The sequence below is a fragment of the Lotus japonicus genome, chromosome 4 (genome assembly GCF_012489685.1).
Source record: "Lotus japonicus ecotype B-129 chromosome 4, LjGifu_v1.2".
NCBI classification, from domain to species: Eukaryota; Viridiplantae; Streptophyta; class Magnoliopsida; order Fabales; family Fabaceae; genus Lotus; species Lotus japonicus.
Genome location: NC_080044.1, coordinates 77059877 through 77080161, shown reverse-complemented (window position 1 = coordinate 77080161; position 20285 = coordinate 77059877). Strand labels below are relative to the sequence as shown.

Genomic DNA, 20285 nt, shown 5'->3' with positions numbered 1-20285 from the left:
GTCTTGCCAAAAAAAAAAGTATAAAGGTAAATATCAAAGGTATTTCTTTTTTTCTTTTTGTCAAACAGAGGAGTATTTTGTTTGAAAGTAACAAAGGTTTAGCGAACTGGGTTTTATTATTTTTCTTTGGGCCTTATAGTAGAAGCTGAAGCTGGCCCATAACCTGCTTATTTGATAAATTGAAATTGGTTTATGGAGTTTTTTTTTTGAACTCGATTTATGGAGTTCAATAGAGTACATACTACTTGTCCCAAAAAAAATAGGGTACATACTACATAGACAAGCTCTTTCTTGATTGACCAAAAAAAAGCTCTTTCTTGGGGGTTTCGAATAAAGGTGGGAATTTTTTGGAATCTCAAACAAGTCATAAATAACTCATAAACACTACACCTAAAGCTGCCAATTGAAACAGAGCACTGTGTTGGTTTGCTCTAGGCGGTCCCCTCACATTGTTTTGTCTTATTACGGGCCTTGTAGCGTAAAAACCAAACTAGGCCTAGTGCCTCTTCTGTTCTTGGGCTTTGTCCCGTTTTTATGAATCTAAGTTCATTCGACCAAAAAAAAAAAGAATATAGCATGAACTGGTTTATCAACGTTGACATCTATATCTATATACTATAGAAAAGAAGAACTCTGTGAGACCCACTTAGATGAGTTGGCACTCCCAGGTTCACTCTTATCCACCCTCCCTCATTAGCTGACAAGTGTCAAGCTCTAAATCATTCTGACAAATTTATGGTGAGACAATTTCTCCTTAATTTTGGTTTTGTGGCCCATCATTGACAATCTATTGAATAATCATAAAAAATCTCATTAATTGTTGATTAATTTTTTTTAACTGTCCATTTATGCTGAATCAAAAGTCATCACCCATCATTAACTACTTATGGAATAGTCATTCAAAATACTATTAATTGTTGTTTAATTTTTTTTAAACTCTCCATTAATGCTGTAACAAAAGTCATCACCCATCATTGACTACCTATGGAATAATCATTCAAAATCACATTAATAGATGTTTAATATTCTTATTCATACATAAGGCTTAAAAACAAAAACTTTCTCACTTTTGTTATACGTATTTTGCTTTTTTTTTTATGTGATTAAAACTGATTTTGCTAACCTTTCAAAAAGTACGTTTTTGAAATCAAGATTCAAATTTTAAAATTTTGACAACCTATAAATTCAAATTTTGAATATTCTTTTTGGAACAATATTCTCCTTCCTTTTTTCACGTGCAAACAACATAAACCCTAATTGTTTTCATCTATATAAACTCTCTTATGTAATTCTTCTCCTCTATCATTCCATTATTTAACCATCATCTAAGAGCTTTGAAATAACTATTGTTGTGATGACTGGGAAATTGAGAAGCAAATGTTGAAAAAGCAAAAAAAGTTTAGGTATTGCTTCTGATTCAACCAGTTTCTTGCCATATCATAAGGGTATAGTTACATTTCTATGAACATTATGAAATGATCTGCAACGTGTGTGATTTATTGAAATGATTTTGATTAGAGTGATGCTTTTTTACTTTTCCTTCTGTAATTTCATAGGCCTCATCACCATGGGACTTTTATTGCGAATTGGAATTGGGGATGGTGAGCTTATATGAAAGATTCTTCAAGAGTGAATACAACAAGTGAGGTTTTTGCCCTCTTCCTACTTTCTGTTAGATTTTGCTGAATTTTTTTGTTTGTTTTTCCGGAGTGGCTTGGTTGAGTTTTGTTCTACAATTAAAAACCAAAGAAGAGATACGAGGAAGGAGAGGTAAGCCTTATGAATTTTTTGATTCACATTTATTTTGAGCAAAGCATATTGAAACATATAACTCAAGAAACATATACATCTTTATATTTTAGGCATGAATCTTCATCTACTGACCTTGCTGCTTGATTTAATGTTTAGCATGTTACAATTTGGTTATACTCTTTTTCTTTTGGTGTTCACAGATTTTGGTTGATGATGACAGTGTTGAACAGTTGCGGCTTACATAATTAGTATTAAGTGATGTAAGTTAAAATTAAATTAAATACTATTATATATGCACATGCTATCACTATAGATAGTTATGTATTGTGAATTTCAATTTTTACTCTTATTTCAGGATAGTTCAGATCCGTTCATGACAAATACTTCTAGATTAAAAGCTGATGCATCTTCTTCCAACTTAGCAAAGATTGTCGTTTTATGTTGTAATTTATTTATTTATTTGTGCACTTTGAGTTATTTACTGTTTTGCGTTTAGATTATGGTGTGAATATTATATTTTTTAGGTCATATAGAATTTTTTGGGACATAATATTATATTTAAGTTAATGGAGTTCTTTTTTTATAAAATGTAAACAAAAATTGAGATTTGAGTTTGAAATTTTAATTGAGTACTAAATAATAGTAATTGGAGCCTAATTTTCAGTCAGATTTTAAAACACTTGATACATTTTTTTTAACAAAATAAGCAAATCAATAATAAATATAATGGGTAGATATTAACTTTCTTATGCAAAATCAGATTTAGTTTGTGATCAATATAAATAAGAGAAATCTGTTTATTTAATGAAAAGGAAATGAATAATCAATTTTAAAAAAATCATTTTGATTGGGATACATTTAATTTCAAGGTAAAATAAATTAAAAAATGTCAATTCTGTTTTAGTGAATAAATTTGATTTCTCCTTTAATAATAATTAATGGAGTTTCTTTAACTTTTTTATGTAATAAATATAAAATTTAGAATAATTCCATAGATTATGGTGTGGATATTCAATTTAATATTGAAATTTGAGTTTGAAATTTGAAATTGAAAATTGGTTGTGAATAATAGTACTTGCGTCAAAATTTATGGTGTGATATTAAAAAAATGTAAACGCTTAATCCTTTAGTTTTAATGAAAAAAAAAAATAAATATTGAATTTAATGAGTGCAGTACATAATCAACTTTCTTAAGCAAAATCAGATTTAGTTAGTTATGAGTATAAATAAGGCAAATCCGTTTTTTAAGTAAAAAGGAAATGAATAATCAATTTAGAAAAAAAAAACATTCTAATTGGCCAACATGAAATTTCGGAGTGGAATGATGAAAAAAAGAGTCAGTTCCGTTTTAATGAGTAGATTTTGATTTTTCCTTTCATAATAATTATTGGGGTTTCTTTTACCTTTTTTAGAAAAAAGGTAAATAATGGAATGATCTCATAGATTAAGGAGCGAATATTTAATTTTATTTAATTAATTTATTATTTTTAAAATTGTAAAAAATAATTTTGCGATTTGAGTTTGAAATTTAAAATGGGTACTAAATAAAAGTAATTTGATCCAATTTTTCACTCGGATTTTAAATTATTTTGCTCAGACACAGAATACGCTTTTCTTTCCACCCTAAATCATTTGTAAATTCATTCATAATAATTAATTAGGTTTCTTTTAATTTTTTAAGAAATAAATATAATTTATAGAATGATCTCATTGATTAATGAGTCAATATTCAATTTAAGTTAATGGATTTCCTTTTTTAAAAATTGTAAAAAAAAATTGAGATTTGAGTTTGAAATTTAAAATGAGTACTAAATAATAGTAGTTGAGGCCAAATTTTCAGTCAAATTTTAAAACATTTTTCTTAAATGAGTACTATATACTTATGATTAGATTACATGGTAAAAAAGTTCGACGGGGAAAAACATTCTACACAAGAAATAGTTCATGTAAAAACTAATAATTTTTGCTAACTCTTCATTCCCATCCTTCCCTTATGGCTCCTAGCTTTTACCACTATTGTTAACTCTTGGGAACAATTTTTAATCTAATTTAAATATATTTTTTATAATTTTAAAAATATTTAGGATTAAATGTATATAAAGTTTTTGTCAAATTTTGCAAGTTGTGTAATACTCATTGATATTTTGTTTGGTTGAATGCTCATTTTTCAATTTTTCATATCTTAATTCAAGGCTTAATAGCTTTTTTGGTCCCTCACTTATCACAGTTTTGCACTTTTGGTCCCCAATAAAAAATTAGCATTTTTGATCCTCCACATTGCTTATTTGTTTGCAAAAATGATCCCTATTTAGACGAAAACTGCAAAAGTGTGTAAATATGAGGGACTAATTTTGCTAATTTTTTCCTAAAGGAACCAAAAGTGAAAAATTGTGATAAGTGAGGGACCAAAAGAGCTATTAAGCCTAATTCATTAATCGTGCTTAAATAATGAGATCAATATTCGCCGTGCAACGCACGGGGTAAAAACGCTAGTTTCACTTTAAAAAAAAAAAAAAGGTTGACATTTCACTTCCACGTGTCAGTATATACACTGTAACACCTGCATGGGTAACAATCGACGGAAAATACAATGTGACTTCCACTTAGAAGTATTCAATAAAGTACAAACAAAAGAAGATTTCTTGTCTCAGCTTGCAAATCTAATTGCTAAGCATTAGCAACTACACAACCACCTTACTTGTTCAATGCCCATATCATATGAACAACCCAAAACATTCTCAACCTTATCTCGTACTTTAATATATCTTTGTTTGAACATGGAAGGAGATGGTTATATAAATAGATATTATTGTCATTGACTTGACTATATTCTGGTTTTCTTCTTCGAACTTTCTTAGTTTATTGTCTTCTTCCTTTTCATTTACTTCTACAAGTTCAAGGTAGTTTCTCTACTTGATTAATTTAGCGTGCAACTATAATAAATCCAGCGAGTTGTTCATTCTGTCACAATTCTTGTGAAAACAATGCATCTAGAGGTATGTGGAAAAATATATAGTTACTTTTCTTGGTCTTCTCTTTCATATTACTCACTATATTAGTTCAGTTTTGGGTTTAACAAGTTTGCATCACAAAAGTTTTAGAATTCACTGAAAATTTTGCAGGTTGCCCAGTTGTGTTGCTTCACAAATTTGTTATCTTTTTTCTTTTTCCTTATTCATTGTTCTAGTTTAGTTCCAATTCCTGTTGTGTATGATTTTGACATGGGTTTCGCAATTGCAGCTTGATACTTGGACAATTTTGGTTGTGATTTTGTGCTTTATTGGGTTGATTCTGAAAGAAACTGTAATGGGGGGTAAGAGTTCAAAAGGGTCTGGTAGGAGGCATGTTTCATCATATGACTCTGCTGGTTCTTCATCTTCATGGGAAAACTATGGAATTCCGCAGCAACCATACGGATACCCATCACAAAATTCACATCAATCAACGCCTCTTCACCACCGTGCACCGGCCGCAGCGGCGACCGCTCCGTTTCAGGACTATGCACAGCCAAAAAGGAGGTTAGATAGGAGATATTCAAGGATAGCTGATGATTACCATTCACTGGATGAGGTAAGATCAATACAAAAACTGTGTTGTTGTGATCTGCTTGTATGTAATTGTATTTCTTCGCTATGTTCTGTTAGCATCATTGACTTGTGTTTGGGAGAAAGAAAGGGAAAGGCCACAGGGACCTTAGGGACATTGACTTGACCATTACTAAGTCAACCTTCATGGCGTTTTCAGATTCTGTACGCGTGTTTGGATCATTGTTTTCAGAATTGATTTTGGTAAAGTTGATTGATTGTGGTAAAAGTTAGTTGAAAGTAATAAGAACTAAGAACCTTGCATTGGAGATGCTCTAAGACATGGAACCAAACACACATGTAGTTAGAAAGGAAATCAGCTTCTTAAAACTAACCGGGCGAAAGGAGATTGTATGAGTTGTGTTCTTTATGAATTCTGTACTGAAGTGCTAGGTTTTAATTTTCAGCTAATAATCTATAAGCTGCTTCACCCAACAATTACCCTTGCTGTTTCAGCACATATAAAATATCTCGTCAAATAATGGAATAAATGCATACAGGTTACTGCTGCTCTTTCACATGCTGGCCTGGAATCTTCTAATCTCATTGTGGGCATTGATTTCACAAAGAGCAACGAATGGACAGGTTTTAATCACTTACATCTTGATGGTTGAGTTTCTTATACTGAGTTTTAGTACTATATAACATTTTCACTTTGAAAATCAGGGAAGATGTCCTTCAATCGAAAAAGTTTACATCACATTGGAAGTGGGCCTAATCCTTATGAACAAGCAATCACAATTATTGGGAAAACTTTAAGTGTTTTTGACGAGGATAACTTGATTCCTTGTTTTGGATTTGGAGATGGTAACGCCAGACATAAATCTTCACACTTTTCCCTTTCCAATTGTTTATATTTCCAAATTGCAAACTTGATTGTGTTTCTTACTTATGATTTCCCCCTGTCAGCATCAACACATGATCAAGATGTCTTCAGCTTCCATTCAGATGAGAGTTTTTGCAATGGATTTGAGGAAGTTTTGTCAAAATATAGAGAGATTGTTCCTCGTCTTCGACTAGCAGGTGTTGCCTTAGTCTTAGATACTAGTAGCATTTTTTAATTAGGCTCAGCATGACTCATGCATTCATGTGACAGGACCTACCTCATTTGCCCCTATGGTTGAGATGGCCATGACTATTGTTGAGCAAAGTGGTGGCCAATATCATGTCTTGCTAATAATCGCTGATGGACAGGTATATTTAATATAATACATATTTCATTTCATGGATAATTATTTATAAACTTACACCAGTCATCAAAGTTCCATTGAGAGTTATCATCATGCTAGTTTTGTGTATGGCTTTTTTTTATCCGAGGAAGAAACTACAATGTTGTTATTGAATCATGACAGCAAAAATTTATACTTGAAATCTGCAACAGGTTACTAGAAGCGTTGACACGCAGCGCGGCCAGCTAAGTCCACAGGAACAGAGAACAATTGATGCAATTGTAAAAGCCAGGTAAGCTTAGCAGTTTTGTCTGTTCTGTGATGCTGTTCTGCAGTCTTATACCCTAATTGGATCGCAGCGAGTATCCACTGTCGATAGTTTTGGTGGGAGTTGGAGATGGACCATGGGATATGATGAGGGAGTTTGATGATAACATTCCAGCTCGAGCCTTTGACAATTTTCAGGTTTGGTGATGAAACTCTCACTAGACCATATTGACTTGCCATGTATAGATCTTCCAATTATGCTGAAAATGTGAACTTGGCTTCTGTAGTTTGTGAATTTTACAGAGATAATGTCAAGCAATGTAGATTCAAGCAGAAAAGAGGCAGCATTTGCTCTAGCAGCTTTGATGGAGATACCTTCTCAATATAAGGCAACCATAGATCATGGCATATTGGGGTAAAAATTGAATATCAATGTGGTCAAATATCAAATATGGTCTTACTTATAGCATATATTGGGGTATTTAATTGATATATATCAAATAGTGCGCGGAGGGGACATTCACCGGACCGTGTTCCTCTACCTCCACCTCGTTATGATAGAGCTTCCTCTAGCAGCGCCGCAACATCTTTCCGTTCAAACAGTTTTCAGCAGAGTGCTCATACATATACTGGTTACAACAATGAAGTTAGCACAGAACCATCTTCAGGTGGCTTATATGACAACAAGGTATTAAGATTTAAGACACCATTCTTTCCAACTTAGTATGCCACATATCACATTCTTCTGAGTCATAGTTTAGTTTTCCTCCCTTGAGTCCTAATGTTCATCAAGGTTTATTCATGATCATTTTTTGTGTCACACTCTCAGTCATAGTTTATATATGAAGTGGTTAAATGCAGGTTTGCCCTATTTGTCTTACTAATGGGAAGGATATGGCTTTTGGTTGCGGGCATCAGGTAAGAAATTAAATTATGTTTCTGATTCATCTTAAATCTAAGGCTGTATGAAAAGAACATAACATTAACTTGAGAAAAAAGTACATGCACTGATGGTCAACAAATCAGATTTCAAAGATGTTAAAAAATCTTTACATTGTCAGTGCATCAAAATTAAACTTTATTAACTTTCCTTGCCGTTGTTGTTATTTCCTTACATGGGACAGACTTGTTGTGATTGTGGAGAAAGCCTCGAATCCTGCCCTATTTGCCGAAGTGCTATCACCACCAAAATAAGGCTTTTCTAGTTGCACTTTGCTTCAAACCAGCTTTCAATGACATTGCATGCATTGCCAGGACAAGGTTAGTCTCATAATTTTGATGAGATCAAAAAACAATATGTTCTCAATTGATTCAATTAGTCATTGATTAGCATGATTCATAATAGCAGATGAGCAAGGTTGTCCTGGATCTTTGATGGAGGGGCTTCTTTCCTTGATCTTGTACAAAAACTGCATTTCACAATTTTGAACCAAAACAAATATGCCAGGATAGGAAGACTTGTTTATAGAGTGAATTGGTTTTGTCTCATTGTATGTATGTAGTTTGACCACACTTAGTTGGATAAGACTTTTGTTGTTGTTGTAGTTGTTTTTGTTGTATATATGAAGTTTGGGCAGCATCAGCATGAAGGCTTCATGTTTTGAAGTACTACTTGTAAAATAAATAATAACATTGTTGTGAAGTATACTATTTGTTAAAGTTTTCTTATAATTTCTATTTTCTACATTTGAGCATCAGAATTCAGAAACTGTATCTGCTTAGTTTGATTAGACTTTATATGGTTAGTTGTATTTGTGTACCATTAGATTTTACTATATTGTTAGTTGGTATCAGTCAGCACTTTCCTTCTTGGCAATAAATTAAGTTAAAAATTTCTAACACATGCTCACGAAAAATTCCAAGGACAGAGCTTGGTTAGTCGGACACCTTACTCAGCTTCTTGGAATTTTTCATGAACATTGCAGCCAATGCTCATGAAAAAATCTAGAGGGTAGTGCATGTCTGACTAACAGCATCATCTGGAATTTTTCATGCCAACAATAAAATTAAGTTAAAAGTTTCTAACACTATTCATGAAACATTCCAGGGATAGAGTTTGGTTAGTGGGAGACCTTACTCTGTCTTCTTGAAATAGTTCAATCTTGGAAATTTTTGGTGAACAAACACCAACAATAAAATTAGGTTAAGAAAGAAAGAAGCAAATGCAGGGATAGCTCTATAGGAGGAAAACAGCAAAAACTAGCACTTTTAGTAGAAGCAAGAGCCATATGTACCTAAAACCAATAGCCACGTATTTTGCTGTTGCCTTGAATTGCAAGTGTTGCAGTGTTCACCGCAATTGAAGTTGCTGATATATCTTTGGAGTGTAGGATACAAATTAAGTTGCCATTTTCTGAAACAATTGGCTAAAGTTTGCGTTTAATTTCAAGTGTTGATAAACTTCAAACAACCACGTACATGTTGTGTTGGCATTTTCTATGTATGATGCATTTATGATGCTGATGCAATACTACACGTATCGATTTCTCTCACTCTCAATCAACTTAGCCAAACTTCAACGGAAAAACATGATGATAGACCGGTTTATTTTACAAGTTAATTTCTGCTTTTCTTCAAGGGACATTGTTCCTTTTGTTTAAGGAAAAATTAAGTAATTAACTGAAATAGCTAGATTCTCTCATGTCAACCTTTTATTTTACGCAATCTCATTGTATGAAAAATTAGCATCTATCTTTAATTAAACATGTTGTATGTTACGAAAGAAAACTGAAAAAAAATGCTACCTCCTTGATGGGCATTGCCTATTTGCAATATTTCTAAAAACTATTGTTATGGAAATTTGCTTAAATGGTACATATCTTTACTGTATTTCAAATACTTGGTACAATGCTCACAAATTGCAAATACCATTTTGTTAAGTAATTAATCGAATTGAAGCTATAGCATCGTCACTAGCTGCTGGAATCGAAATTTCTGACACTAACTATGTGATTTGGCGGAAGCCATGAGGATAAATAAAAATTATGCTTCAGAAATAAACCATGAGGATAATGAGTGATAACTCTCACTTCTTATATTTTGTATCTAAAGTAATTTTTAGCAATTTCCTTAATCACATTATGTTCAGTTCCTCATGAAAAACTAACTCTTCAAGTATTGCTCCATCTAATAAGCCCCATGATTTTGTCAAACTGAAACAGAAACAAAAGTCATGAGCGGAAAATGTCATACCTTATATACTGAAAATGGGGACAGAAGTCCAAACACCAACATTAATAGAACGGTTCATAAAGCAGAAAAAGAGAGCACGCACTTGGAAAATGTAGAAAAGATTTGTGTCCTTGCATAGTTGATTCACTGATTCTATTTAAATCGTGCGCAGTAAACTGAGTTAGATATGCTTGGATACTTTTATGAACAAAATGATTTTTGTATGAAAATGTTATGAAATTTAATTTTAAATATTATAATTGATTATGTTTCGTGAGAAGTAACTATTTGTTGTGACATATAAAATATTACGGGAACCATAACATTATTTTATGCTACGTTGGCTTTTATGTCTCAGAATGTGAGAAATATACATTTTCTAAGTATATTATATAAATTTTTGATATAAAAAAATGTTACATAAATTTACTACAGTGCAGTTACAGTTTACACCTTTATTGATTTATTTTTCTTAATCGAGGTATTTTCACTGTCGATAGTTATGAACTTAATTATTAGTATCAGATCAACAAACTAAATGTAAGACTAATTGAAAATAATTGTTTTCATTCATAAAAATTGATAATTGAACATCCAATCGTTGCTTGAGAATATATATATATATATAGTTATCATCATTTATTAAACTCATAGAATACAACATATAAAGCAATGACAAAATTGTTTTCTAAAAAATAAAGAAATGACAAAATAACATTACTCAAAAACAGAAAGGGACTCCTTGAACATCAAAATTCATTTTGCCACGTGACATAACTTATACACCCTCATTCCCTCAATATATATATAGAAGTCAGTCTCACTTTATGATCATATCATATGCTAATGCTATGATGGGAAACAAACACGAAATGATGGGTAGTTGGCGGTGGTGGTGCACATTAATATTATTCAATCTTCTAATAATCACACCGGAAGTAGTTAAGCCGGTGGTGGCCGTGGCGGGTGTTCCACTTAACACAAATTCACGGTGGATCGTGAACCAGGATGGGCTGAGGGTGAAGCTGGCGTGTGTAAATTGGGTGTCTCATCTGGATGCGGTGGTGGCGGAGGGGCTGAGCAAGCAGCCCGTGGATGTAATTTCAAAGGGAATAAAGTCCATGGGCTTTAACTGTGTCAGGCTCACTTGGCCCATTCTCCTCGTCACCAATGACTCTCTTTCTTCTCTCACTGTTAGGCAATCCTTTCAGAATCTTGGCCTCCTTGATTCTGTTGCTGGTGTCCAAGCCAACAACCCCTCCATCATTGATCTCACCCTCATCCAAGCTTTCCAGGTAAGTATTCGTTTCGGTAAACAACTTAATTAAGCTTTTATAGCAATAATTACTTATTGCATGAGGCGAAAATTTAACACACCCATTTGAGTACTACTTCATTGAAAAAGAAAAAAAAATCTCTTAGAGGCGACGTACTCATTTTAAGCACACTTAAGTCTTTTTTAAATGTCTCTATGTGCATTGTTATAAGATAAACTCAAGAAGCTATAACAAATGAGGCTTAAATGAAGACAAGAATATGGTTGACAATTTTAATTCGATATAAATAAAAGAAAAGCAAAAAATTATCATAGAGAAGTATATGAAAGGACAAAATGGATACTTCAGCAATTATACTTTTCATTGCCATCCTTATCTTCTTAGTTCTTAATGTTATCATTTATGTCATGATGCTTATCATTTGGCGATAAAACAATGGTAGATACAAGTAGTTGAGTTCCTCGAATTAAATTAATCTCCTTTGTTTTTTTTTAGATAAGCATTAATCTCCTTTGTGACATGCTTATAATTGTACATTACCATAGAGTATATTAAATGGAATATATCATGGGTTTTTGAGAGTATGATAATGAACAACTACACACCAAATAAAGAAAACTCATTGTCTCAACTACCTCACCTATTTTATGAGTTTCTTCTTATTTAACTTGAGTGTTGAGAAACATTTTGTCGATACTTCAGGCAGTGGTGAAGAGTCTTGGGGACAATGATGTGATGGCAATTTTGGACAACCACATAACCCAGCCAGGGTGGTGCTGCAGCAATTCGGATGGCAATGGGTTCTTTGGTGACCAATTTTTCGACCCGGACCAGTGGATCTTGGGCCTAACCAAAATGGCCACTCTTTTCAATGGAGTGCCTAATGTGGTGGGCATGAGCTTGAGGAATGAGCTCCGAGGCCCAAAACAAAATGTCAATGATTGGTACAGGTAATAATTACAACTAAGAAAAAAACTTAAATAAGCTCTTAATCCCAATTTGATACTTAAATTTAGCTTTGGTCACTTTAACTTTTACATATAAGTTTGATTTGAATTCATACTTTATAATATCTCATGGTGATGTGACTAATAGATGTTCATGTTATTATTGTGACGTGTCAAGAGAAATCTTATATTTGCTCATTTTCCTACCAAATCATATACGATATCTAACACTTTTAATAAACAAAATATTTTAGATAGGAAAATGATAATCTTTCATAGAGTGAATTTTTTAATAAAAAGAGCTTGGTCCGTTTTGGAAGTAAAATATGTCATATAAGATTACTCTGAACATATGTTGATGATGTGACCCTTTATTTGACACATCACCTGTTAAAGGTGAGAAAGCGGTGAATGAAATCAAAGTTATTCGTAAAAGTAGAGGTCAAAATACATATGGTTGTAAAGCGGATGCTAAAAACTTATTTAAGCAAAAAAAAAAAAGGTGAGTTACATTTTTCCCCTAGTTTGAAATATGTATGACTTTAGTCCGAGCTAATCAATTTCTTTTACTTTTAAAATGTATTAAATTTGGTCATTCTTTCCATTTTCACATACTTAGAATCATTAAATCATCATTAGTTTAGTAGATGATGGTTTAGTAAAACAAACATGAATGAATGAGAAATGATATGTGGATGATAACTTATTACTCTTAATTGAAGGTACATGGTGAAAGGAGCAGAAGCGGTTCATGCAGCAAACCCAGATGTTCTTGTCATTCTATCTGGTCTAAACTTTGACAAGGACTTGTCGTTCATTAAGAATAGACCAGTGAATCTCACATTCAAGGGGAAACTAGTATATGAGGCACATTGGTATGGCTTCACTGATGGTCAAGCTTGGGTATCAGGGAACCCAAACCAAGTGTGTGGTCAAGTGGCTGGGAACATGAAGAGAACCTCTGGCTTCTTGGTGGACCAAGGTTGGCCATTGTTTGTGAGTGAGTTTGGTGTGGACTTGAGAGGTTCAAACGTGAACGACAACCGCTACCTTAACTGTTTCATGGCGGTGGCGGCCGAGCTTGACTTGGATTGGGCCTTGTGGACACTGGTTGGTAGTTACTACTTCAGACAAGGGGTCAGAGGAATGGAAGAGTTCTATGGGGTTCTTAGATGGGATTGGACACAAGTTAGAAATACCAGTTTCTTGAACAGGATCAATGGCCTCCAACTTCCATTTCGAGGTATGAGGAAAAATCCTGATCTTCACTTCTTTTGTTTAAAGTTGAATGTGACTAAAAATGGCAGCTCGGTGCACAAAAGCTTTCGCTATGCCAGGGTCTGGGAAAGCATCCGACCACTTGGTGTCTTATATGCTTCCTAACTCTGTTTTTACATAAGAAATTGTTTTCAGGACTTGATGTGATTAATTCATGGTAATCAAAATCGCAATTTACGTCGCTAAATCGCACACCCTGCAATTTAATCGCCAGCTAAATTACTGTTAAATTGCTCCTAAATGGCACCCTAAATCTATAAGTTAACTGTTTTCTCTGCTGTAGTGTAATGTCAACCCCCCCCCCCCCCCCCTTTTTTCTCTATTCTCCCTAGTGTTATGAATTTATATACGCGCACATACACAGATATGTAGGAAATTTTAGCTATTTATGATTTACAACCCCTACCCGATTTAAGGCAAAATTCTGATTTCGACTACTATGGATTTATGATTTTAAATTTGGGATATGATTAATTGGTACTAGGTGTCAAATTTATAGGCTTACTCCACTTGATAGGCTGTTGTAGAATGCAAAATTAATCATTCTAACAGTTGAATTATGTCGTTACTTTGTACAGGGCCAGGTATAACAAAAGGCAATCCATACAAATTGATATTCCATCCTTTAACAGGTCTCTGTGTCACAAGAAAGTCATTGCTAGAGCCACTAACATTAGGTCCTTGCTCTTTTTCTGATGGTTGGAATTACACACCCCAGAAGACCCTATCAATAAAGGGAACCTACTTTTGCATACAAGCAGAGAATGAAGGGATGCCTGCAAAACTTAGCATAATATGCTCGGGTCCTAACAATAAATGGGAAATGATCTCAGATTCAAAATTGCACCTTTCATCTAAAGTCAACAATGGTTCTAGTGTTTGTCTAGATGTTGATGAAAACAACAACATTGTGACCAACTCTTGTAAATGCTTGAGCAGAGATGTAAAGTGTGACCCAGGAAGCCAATGGTTCAAACTCATTGACAGTGGAAGAAGGTCAATGTCCACAACTTCAGCATTGTCCATGCTGAATTTACCAGACCTGTTATGGAAACCTTTGAGCTCATCATAAGTTGTTATTAATCGCACTGCTAAAAATTTCTTTGACCATGTTAATACTCATTGAATGTATCCCCTAACAATGTTTTAATAGTACAAATTAAAGTGATGTAGTAAATATGTTCATGAGGTGATATTGGATTTAATACATACCGTCTTACAATGAAAAATGAACAAATTTACATAAGCAGGATCATATATAGAGTTGTCAAACACCAAGAATAGGAATCAGGAATCCAAGAAAAAGTATTGAAGAAAGGTAGTTTACAAGTTCCCTTGTTGCTTGGGTCTAAAGGTGAGAAAGATTATGATAAAAAAAAAGGGGACGAGAGTAAAGATTGATGAAGTCATGATGTGAATCACACTTTGTGAGATTGTAACATTTGGATTTAAGTAAAAACATTCATCTTGGATTGGAACGCCTCATAGAGGATTCCCTGATCTACTTCAAAGAATTTGCTACGCGTTTTGGGTTTCTATGTAGTATTGAGTTTGATTTTACATAATTGCAAGCAAAATCGCATTGATTGGGTTTATTTAAGGGAAAATAAGTTAGAAACAGGATATAAAATAAAGGAAGTAGGTGCACTCTCTTAAACCAAGAAGGTTCGAAGGTATCACAAACAAGAAAAGTATAGTTTCCAAAAGAAGAGTTTCAAGAGTAATTATGCCAATTTATTTCAAGGAAGATAAGTATAATTAGCCAATATTATTGAGGAACAATTATTATTTGTTGATTAAATACTTCAAAACTATTTTGAGTCTTTTCTACATTTGAAGGAATGATTGTATCACTTGATTCTAATAATTACACAATCATCATTCATTTAACCACACAATTAAACAAGTTAAAAGCTGCACCAGACTCTGTTAATTATAAATACTATTTAATCACATTGGTTCAGCTAAATTTCAAATTAGTGTTGGAGATTAGAATGTTTTAGGGTTTAGTATAGGTTTTCTTTCTCAATTGTAAGTTAAAAGATCACATTATACATGTTTGTGACAATATAAGATAAGAGTAGCATAAGATATGAACATGTTAAGACGATAGCGCGCAATGGTGGAAGGTATTAAGTTACAACGATTAGTGTGTGGTTTTTAGTTGTTACACTTTGAAGAATGAAAATTACATTTTCCTAAAAATTATACCTCTTTTGTAATTACTACCGACACTTATATATATTTCATCTTATTTATCATGTTGTATTGATAATTTTTACAACGTGTTAGTTTAACTTTATGATAATAATATAATGAGACTAATGAGTAACTAACAAGGAAACAAATAAAAGTACCATAAAAGTGTAGAACACTCGTGTGATAGTGTTACTACTGAGAGTCTGAGACAGAAGATACCAACAATACGAAAGCCATAACTGATGAAAGGTATAAATTCGGCCACTTTATCCCACCTTCGAATTTCACCTTTGATACTTTATATGATTTTATTGAACCCAAACACAAGCAAGGTAGAAAATACACAGAATTGGGCATCAATAACTATATATGAGGCCATTGACACTAGGCCTAGAACTAGCTAGCACTAACTAAAACCATTTTCACTTTTCAGCCATTGATTAATTCATCCTTAATTTGTTGCAGCCATTACTTAATTTCTGTTCATAAACATGGAAATCACTCCCAGGAAGATGCAATCCAGGGCCAACCGCCACATATTTTCAGCATCAGATGACACTGTCATGACCAAACAAATTCGTGCTACTCATGCTCCAGTTGGTGGACATATTAACGTTAGACCTCTTCTTAATGTTGTTCAGGACATTTTCCACCGTGCCTCTTTCATCCCTCACATTGTTCAGGTATGTGTAGTTCAGTGTGTGTGTATTAGATTTAGTATCATTTTGCATTTGGTTCATAATTAGAGCAATTCTTGCATCTGCGGACACAATTAACTAGTATTAAAAAATTTAGAATATAGTAAAATAACAATAATACTAGTAAGACATAAAATCCCATGCTGTAATCATAGTTTTATTAAATAATCATAGTTTCAAATCAAGTTCTGTCAAGTGATTAACATCATGATTTTGAAGATTTATAAATTCTATATGACCGCAACTGCATCAGCTCTATTTGTTTATAATTTTCTATTATATTAAGATCAAATTCATCTATGTTGTGTCATAGTTGATCCTAAATTCCTAAGTCCGAATGAAGGAGGAAGGTTATCTTAGACCTGCGGTAACCAAAATCGACCGAATATTTAAAATGGATCATGTGATTCATATAGCCAACCTCACTTAGTGGGATAAGACCTTCATTTATGTCTATGTTATTAAAATCACACTGATGCTACAACATTCTCAACTTAAACCAAGGCAGTTATTAGTCTTAGTTTTAATTTTAGCTTTTAGTTAGTTTTGCATACAGATACTACTATATCACTCTAATGATTTTACTTAACAACTTTCGATGGTCATTTTGAAAATTTACACAGGGAAAGCAAGAGCAATTGGGAGCCATAGAGGACAATTCCCACCAATCTGACTTAGCTGATATGCTAGATATTTCTTACCACACAATTAACAAAATTTCCTGCGAGGTTTTATAATACTCCCCTCTAATAAGCAGAATAATCCTTTGCTTTTCACTCTTAATAAATTTGCAGGGGCAACATATTAATGTTTCTCATGGTTGTGTTGTGTCAGATATCTTGCAAGTGTGTAGGTGGTGGAGACGCCCATGCCACAACCATAGAAATACTGAGCATGCTCTCAAGCTATTCATGGGATACTAAAGTGGTGATTGGTTTAGCAGCTTTTGCAGCAAACTTGGGGGAGTTTTGGCTGATGGCTCAGCTCTATGCCACCAACCGTCTTGCCAAGTCTGTTGCAATGCTGAAGCAAATCCATGAAACACTTGAACAAGTGGAAGCTTTGGGACCCAAGTTTGAAACAGTGAACAACCTTCTCAAGGCCATGTTAGATGTTGCCAATTGCATTGTTGAGTTCCATGAGCTTCCCTCTCAGTACATTGACCCTGAAGCACCAGAAATGTTGAATGTATCCACTCTTATTCCAAGTGCTGTCTATTGGACCATTCGGAGTATTGTGGCATGTGCTTCACATGTTTTAGGCATAGTTGGTCTGGCTCAAGGGTATATATGCCTACTTTGTTCGTGACTTATAAGAATCATCTGCACACCGCAGACATCCAAGCGATACATGCAATTTATGGCAATAAAAAACCGTTAGTCATGTGCAAACCTACAAAAATACATTCTGGAAACTATTTATGGAATGTACTTTTAAAATTGCATTCTGAAAATTAGTATCCAGAATGTGTTTTTGAAGCATCTGCATATTGTTGACGTGAAACCCTAGAAATTGCTTGTGTCGATTGGGTGTCGTGCACCTTGTATGTCTGTCTAGAGCGACCGTGACTTTATCTATATTATGTCTTCTTAATTTCTTTTGTCAGATACCTGATATCAACAATAGAGACTTGGGAGCTTTCCAGTTTGGTTCATAAGCTCGATAACATAAATAGCCACCTTCGGAAACAACTAGCCCTTTGTCATCAGCACTTAGGTAAGTTAATCCACTTACTAGGTCATGTCACGTGTTTGTATGTTCAATGTGGATCATGGACATTAATGATGTAGATGAAGATGACAAGAAGCATTGTCTTGTTTTCTTTGTGTATAATAATACATCCAATGTCTATGCCTGGTAACATCATTTTATGATGCAGATGACAACAAACAGATAGAAGCATTTCAAACACTTCGGCGCCTTTTTGAGACATTGCATCTAGATAACATGAAGGTTCTTAAAGCTCTGTTTTGCAGCAAGGATGATCTGTTGCCACTCTTCGATGGTTCTACCAAGAAAAGGGTAGCTCAGAATCTGTTCTTAGTGTCATCACTTTGATCCTTAAATAATATCCTAATGAGAATGATAATAATGCAATTTGGCAACAACAAATTGAACTAACCAAGCTAGATAATTCAGAACTAACCAATCAGATAAAAAGTTGTGTGTTTGTATTTCCATTTAAGTTGGTCAAACCGTGTTAAAATATGCGCCGACAGAAATACAAACACACGCATATGATGTTGTTGTTCACACTTTCAGTGGCTTCTGTCTTCAGGTTAGCATTGATGTTTTGAAGAGAAAGATTGTGTTATTCTACATAACAGACCTCCATCATGTCTCTGAACAAGAGATTATGATTTTTGAACAAATGTATCAAGAGTCAAGGCAAGACTCAACCAGGGTAGAGGGTCAATACGAATTTGTTTGGCTTCCTGTTGTGGAAAAAGGAACCTCAGGGGCTGAAGCAAAACAAAGGTTCGAGAAGCTGCAATCAATGATGCCATGGTTTTCAGTTTATGACCCTTCTCTTCTGGAGCCATCAACCATCAAGTACATTAAAGAGGTGTGGCTTTTCAGTGGGAAGCCTATCCTTGTAGTGTTGGACCCCCATGGGAAGGTTATGAATCTCAATGCAATACACATGATGTGGATTTGGGGAAGCCTGGCATATCCATTTTCTAGCTCAAAGGAAGAATCACTGTGGAAGGAGGAAACATGGGGACTTACCCTGTTAGCAGATACAATTGATCCTTTACTCATTGATTGGGTTAGTCTCCATTTTCTTCTCTGCTTTTATATAAGAACATATGCATATAAGCTAGTAATCTAGTTTAAAAAGTGGAACATGAGTAATGAATGTTATGGTTGATTAGCTAACACGCTATATGTGATTGGTTTATCATCATTGTCCGCTGCATGCTTGGTTCAGGTATCAGCGGGAAAATACATATGCTTGTATGGAGGAGATGATATGGAGTGGATCAGAAAATTTACAAGTACAGCAAAATCAGTGGCAAGGGAACTTCAAATACCACTAGAGATCATTTATGTGGGAAAAAGCAACCCAGGAGAGAGAGTTAGAAAAATCAACAAGGCCATACGTGAAGAAAATTTGAGCAACGTACTTGCTGACCTTACTATTATTTGGTTCTTTTGGGTTAGGCTGGAGAGCATGTGGCACTCCAAACTACAGCAGAGCAAGACAGTGGAGAATGACCAGATAATGCATGGAATAATGAGGATCCTAAGCTTTGATAGCAGTGATCAGGGTTGGGCTGTGATCAATCAAGGCACAGGGAGAATGGCACAGGGCAAGGGAGACACATTTATAAAGTGCCTTGAGGAACATGAGCACTGGAAGGATAAGGTTAATGATAAAGGGTTTTTGCCAGCAATGGATGATTATATGCAAGAACTCCAAACCCCACATCACTGCAATCGTTTGATTCTGCCAGGAGTCAATGGTAGAATCCCTCAAAAGGTTGTCTGTGCTGAGTGTGGCCGTTCAATGGAAAAGTTCTTCATGTATCGTTGCTGCAATGAGTGAATTCCAACACTTCAGGTTTGGATGCATGGTAAATTCTTCTACAGAAATTGATCCCTGCAAGAAGCTACTCCTAGATCTAAACCTGAACCCAAACATACTACTAGACCGTGAATAAGATTATTAATGTAGAACTAATATTAATAATGAGTATCTACATTGTTTATATCAACTATAATTCTGTCTTAGACTAAGCTTGAACAACTTTTGAGTCCCATTCTTTTTCAATTTATTTACACTACTCCAAGTGCTTGGAGAAACAAGTCATAACCTTACGTCGGTTGAAGCATAATTTCAAAGTAAGGTGTCAAAATCTTGAATAAGATTATGTCTAGAATTATAATTCAAAATGTACTCATCTACAATGTTCATATAAAGGCTTATTAATTTATTTGC

At 34.1% G+C, this 20285-nt stretch overlaps 3 protein-coding genes across 5 annotated transcripts; all 3 read left to right on the top strand.

Moving 5' to 3' along the window:
* Positions 1 to 4443: 4443 nt before the first annotated feature.
* On the top strand, positions 4444 to 8456 carry LOC130710459 (E3 ubiquitin-protein ligase RGLG5). 3 transcript variants are annotated; one of them, XM_057559738.1, is made up of 13 exons: positions 4444 to 4748; positions 4993 to 5322; positions 5837 to 5921; positions 6003 to 6143; positions 6246 to 6359; positions 6433 to 6530; positions 6718 to 6797; positions 6865 to 6970; positions 7060 to 7187; positions 7277 to 7460; positions 7634 to 7690; positions 7897 to 8032; positions 8118 to 8456. In XM_057559738.1, the coding sequence occupies exons 1-12, from the start codon at positions 4737 to 4739 to the stop codon at positions 7975 to 7977; spliced, it is 1416 nt and encodes a 471-aa protein (XP_057415721.1). In that variant the 5' UTR covers positions 4444 to 4736; the 3' UTR covers positions 7978 to 8032; positions 8118 to 8456. The 3 variants fall into 3 exon arrangements, with proteins under 3 accessions (XP_057415721.1, XP_057415720.1, XP_057415722.1); XM_057559737.1 differs by having other exon boundaries at positions 4445 to 4748; positions 8121 to 8456; XM_057559739.1 differs by lacking the exon at positions 4444 to 4748 and adding an exon at positions 4781 to 4874 and having other exon boundaries at positions 8121 to 8456.
* Positions 8457 to 10775: 2319 nt separating this feature from the next.
* LOC130710457 (glycosyl hydrolase 5 family protein) lies at positions 10776 to 14652 on the top strand. The gene is made up of 4 exons (XM_057559736.1): positions 10776 to 11238; positions 11923 to 12170; positions 12890 to 13410; positions 14024 to 14652. Exons 1-4 carry the CDS (start codon positions 10795 to 10797, stop codon positions 14515 to 14517), a joined length of 1707 nt encoding a protein of 568 aa, XP_057415719.1. The 5' UTR covers positions 10776 to 10794; the 3' UTR covers positions 14518 to 14652.
* Positions 14653 to 16033: 1381 nt separating this feature from the next.
* Positions 16034 to 20281, top strand: LOC130711765 (protein SIEVE ELEMENT OCCLUSION B-like). The gene is made up of 7 exons (XM_057561497.1): positions 16034 to 16327; positions 16966 to 17070; positions 17177 to 17625; positions 17949 to 18058; positions 18222 to 18364; positions 18621 to 19112; positions 19275 to 20281. Exons 1-7 carry the CDS (start codon positions 16136 to 16138, stop codon positions 19890 to 19892), a joined length of 2109 nt encoding a protein of 702 aa, XP_057417480.1. The 5' UTR covers positions 16034 to 16135; the 3' UTR covers positions 19893 to 20281.
* Positions 20282 to 20285: the final 4 nt, after the last annotated feature.

Excerpts from the sequence above, each read along its gene's own strand:
- LOC130710457 (XM_057559736.1), top strand. The coding sequence starts at position 10,795 with ATGATGGGAAACAAACACGAAATGATGGGTAGTTGGCGGTGGTGGTGC. Across the intron at positions 11,239-11,922 it reads CCCTCATCCAAGCTTTCCAG|GCAGTGGTGAAGAGTCTTGG; the intron begins GTAAGTATTCGT and ends TCGATACTTCAG. Across the intron at positions 12,171-12,889 it reads AATGTCAATGATTGGTACAG|GTACATGGTGAAAGGAGCAG; the intron begins GTAATAATTACA and ends TCTTAATTGAAG.
- LOC130711765 (XM_057561497.1), top strand. The coding sequence starts at position 16,136 with ATGGAAATCACTCCCAGGAAGATGCAATCCAGGGCCAACCGCCACATA. Across the intron at positions 17,071-17,176 it reads TTAACAAAATTTCCTGCGAG|ATATCTTGCAAGTGTGTAGG; the intron begins GTTTTATAATAC and ends GTGTTGTGTCAG. Across the intron at positions 18,059-18,221 it reads CCTTTGTCATCAGCACTTAG|ATGACAACAAACAGATAGAA; the intron begins GTAAGTTAATCC and ends TTTATGATGCAG.
- LOC130710459 (XM_057559738.1), top strand. Across the intron at positions 5,323-5,836 it reads ATTACCATTCACTGGATGAG|GTTACTGCTGCTCTTTCACA; the intron begins GTAAGATCAATA and ends AAATGCATACAG. Across the intron at positions 7,691-7,896 it reads CTTTTGGTTGCGGGCATCAG|ACTTGTTGTGATTGTGGAGA; the intron begins GTAAGAAATTAA and ends TACATGGGACAG.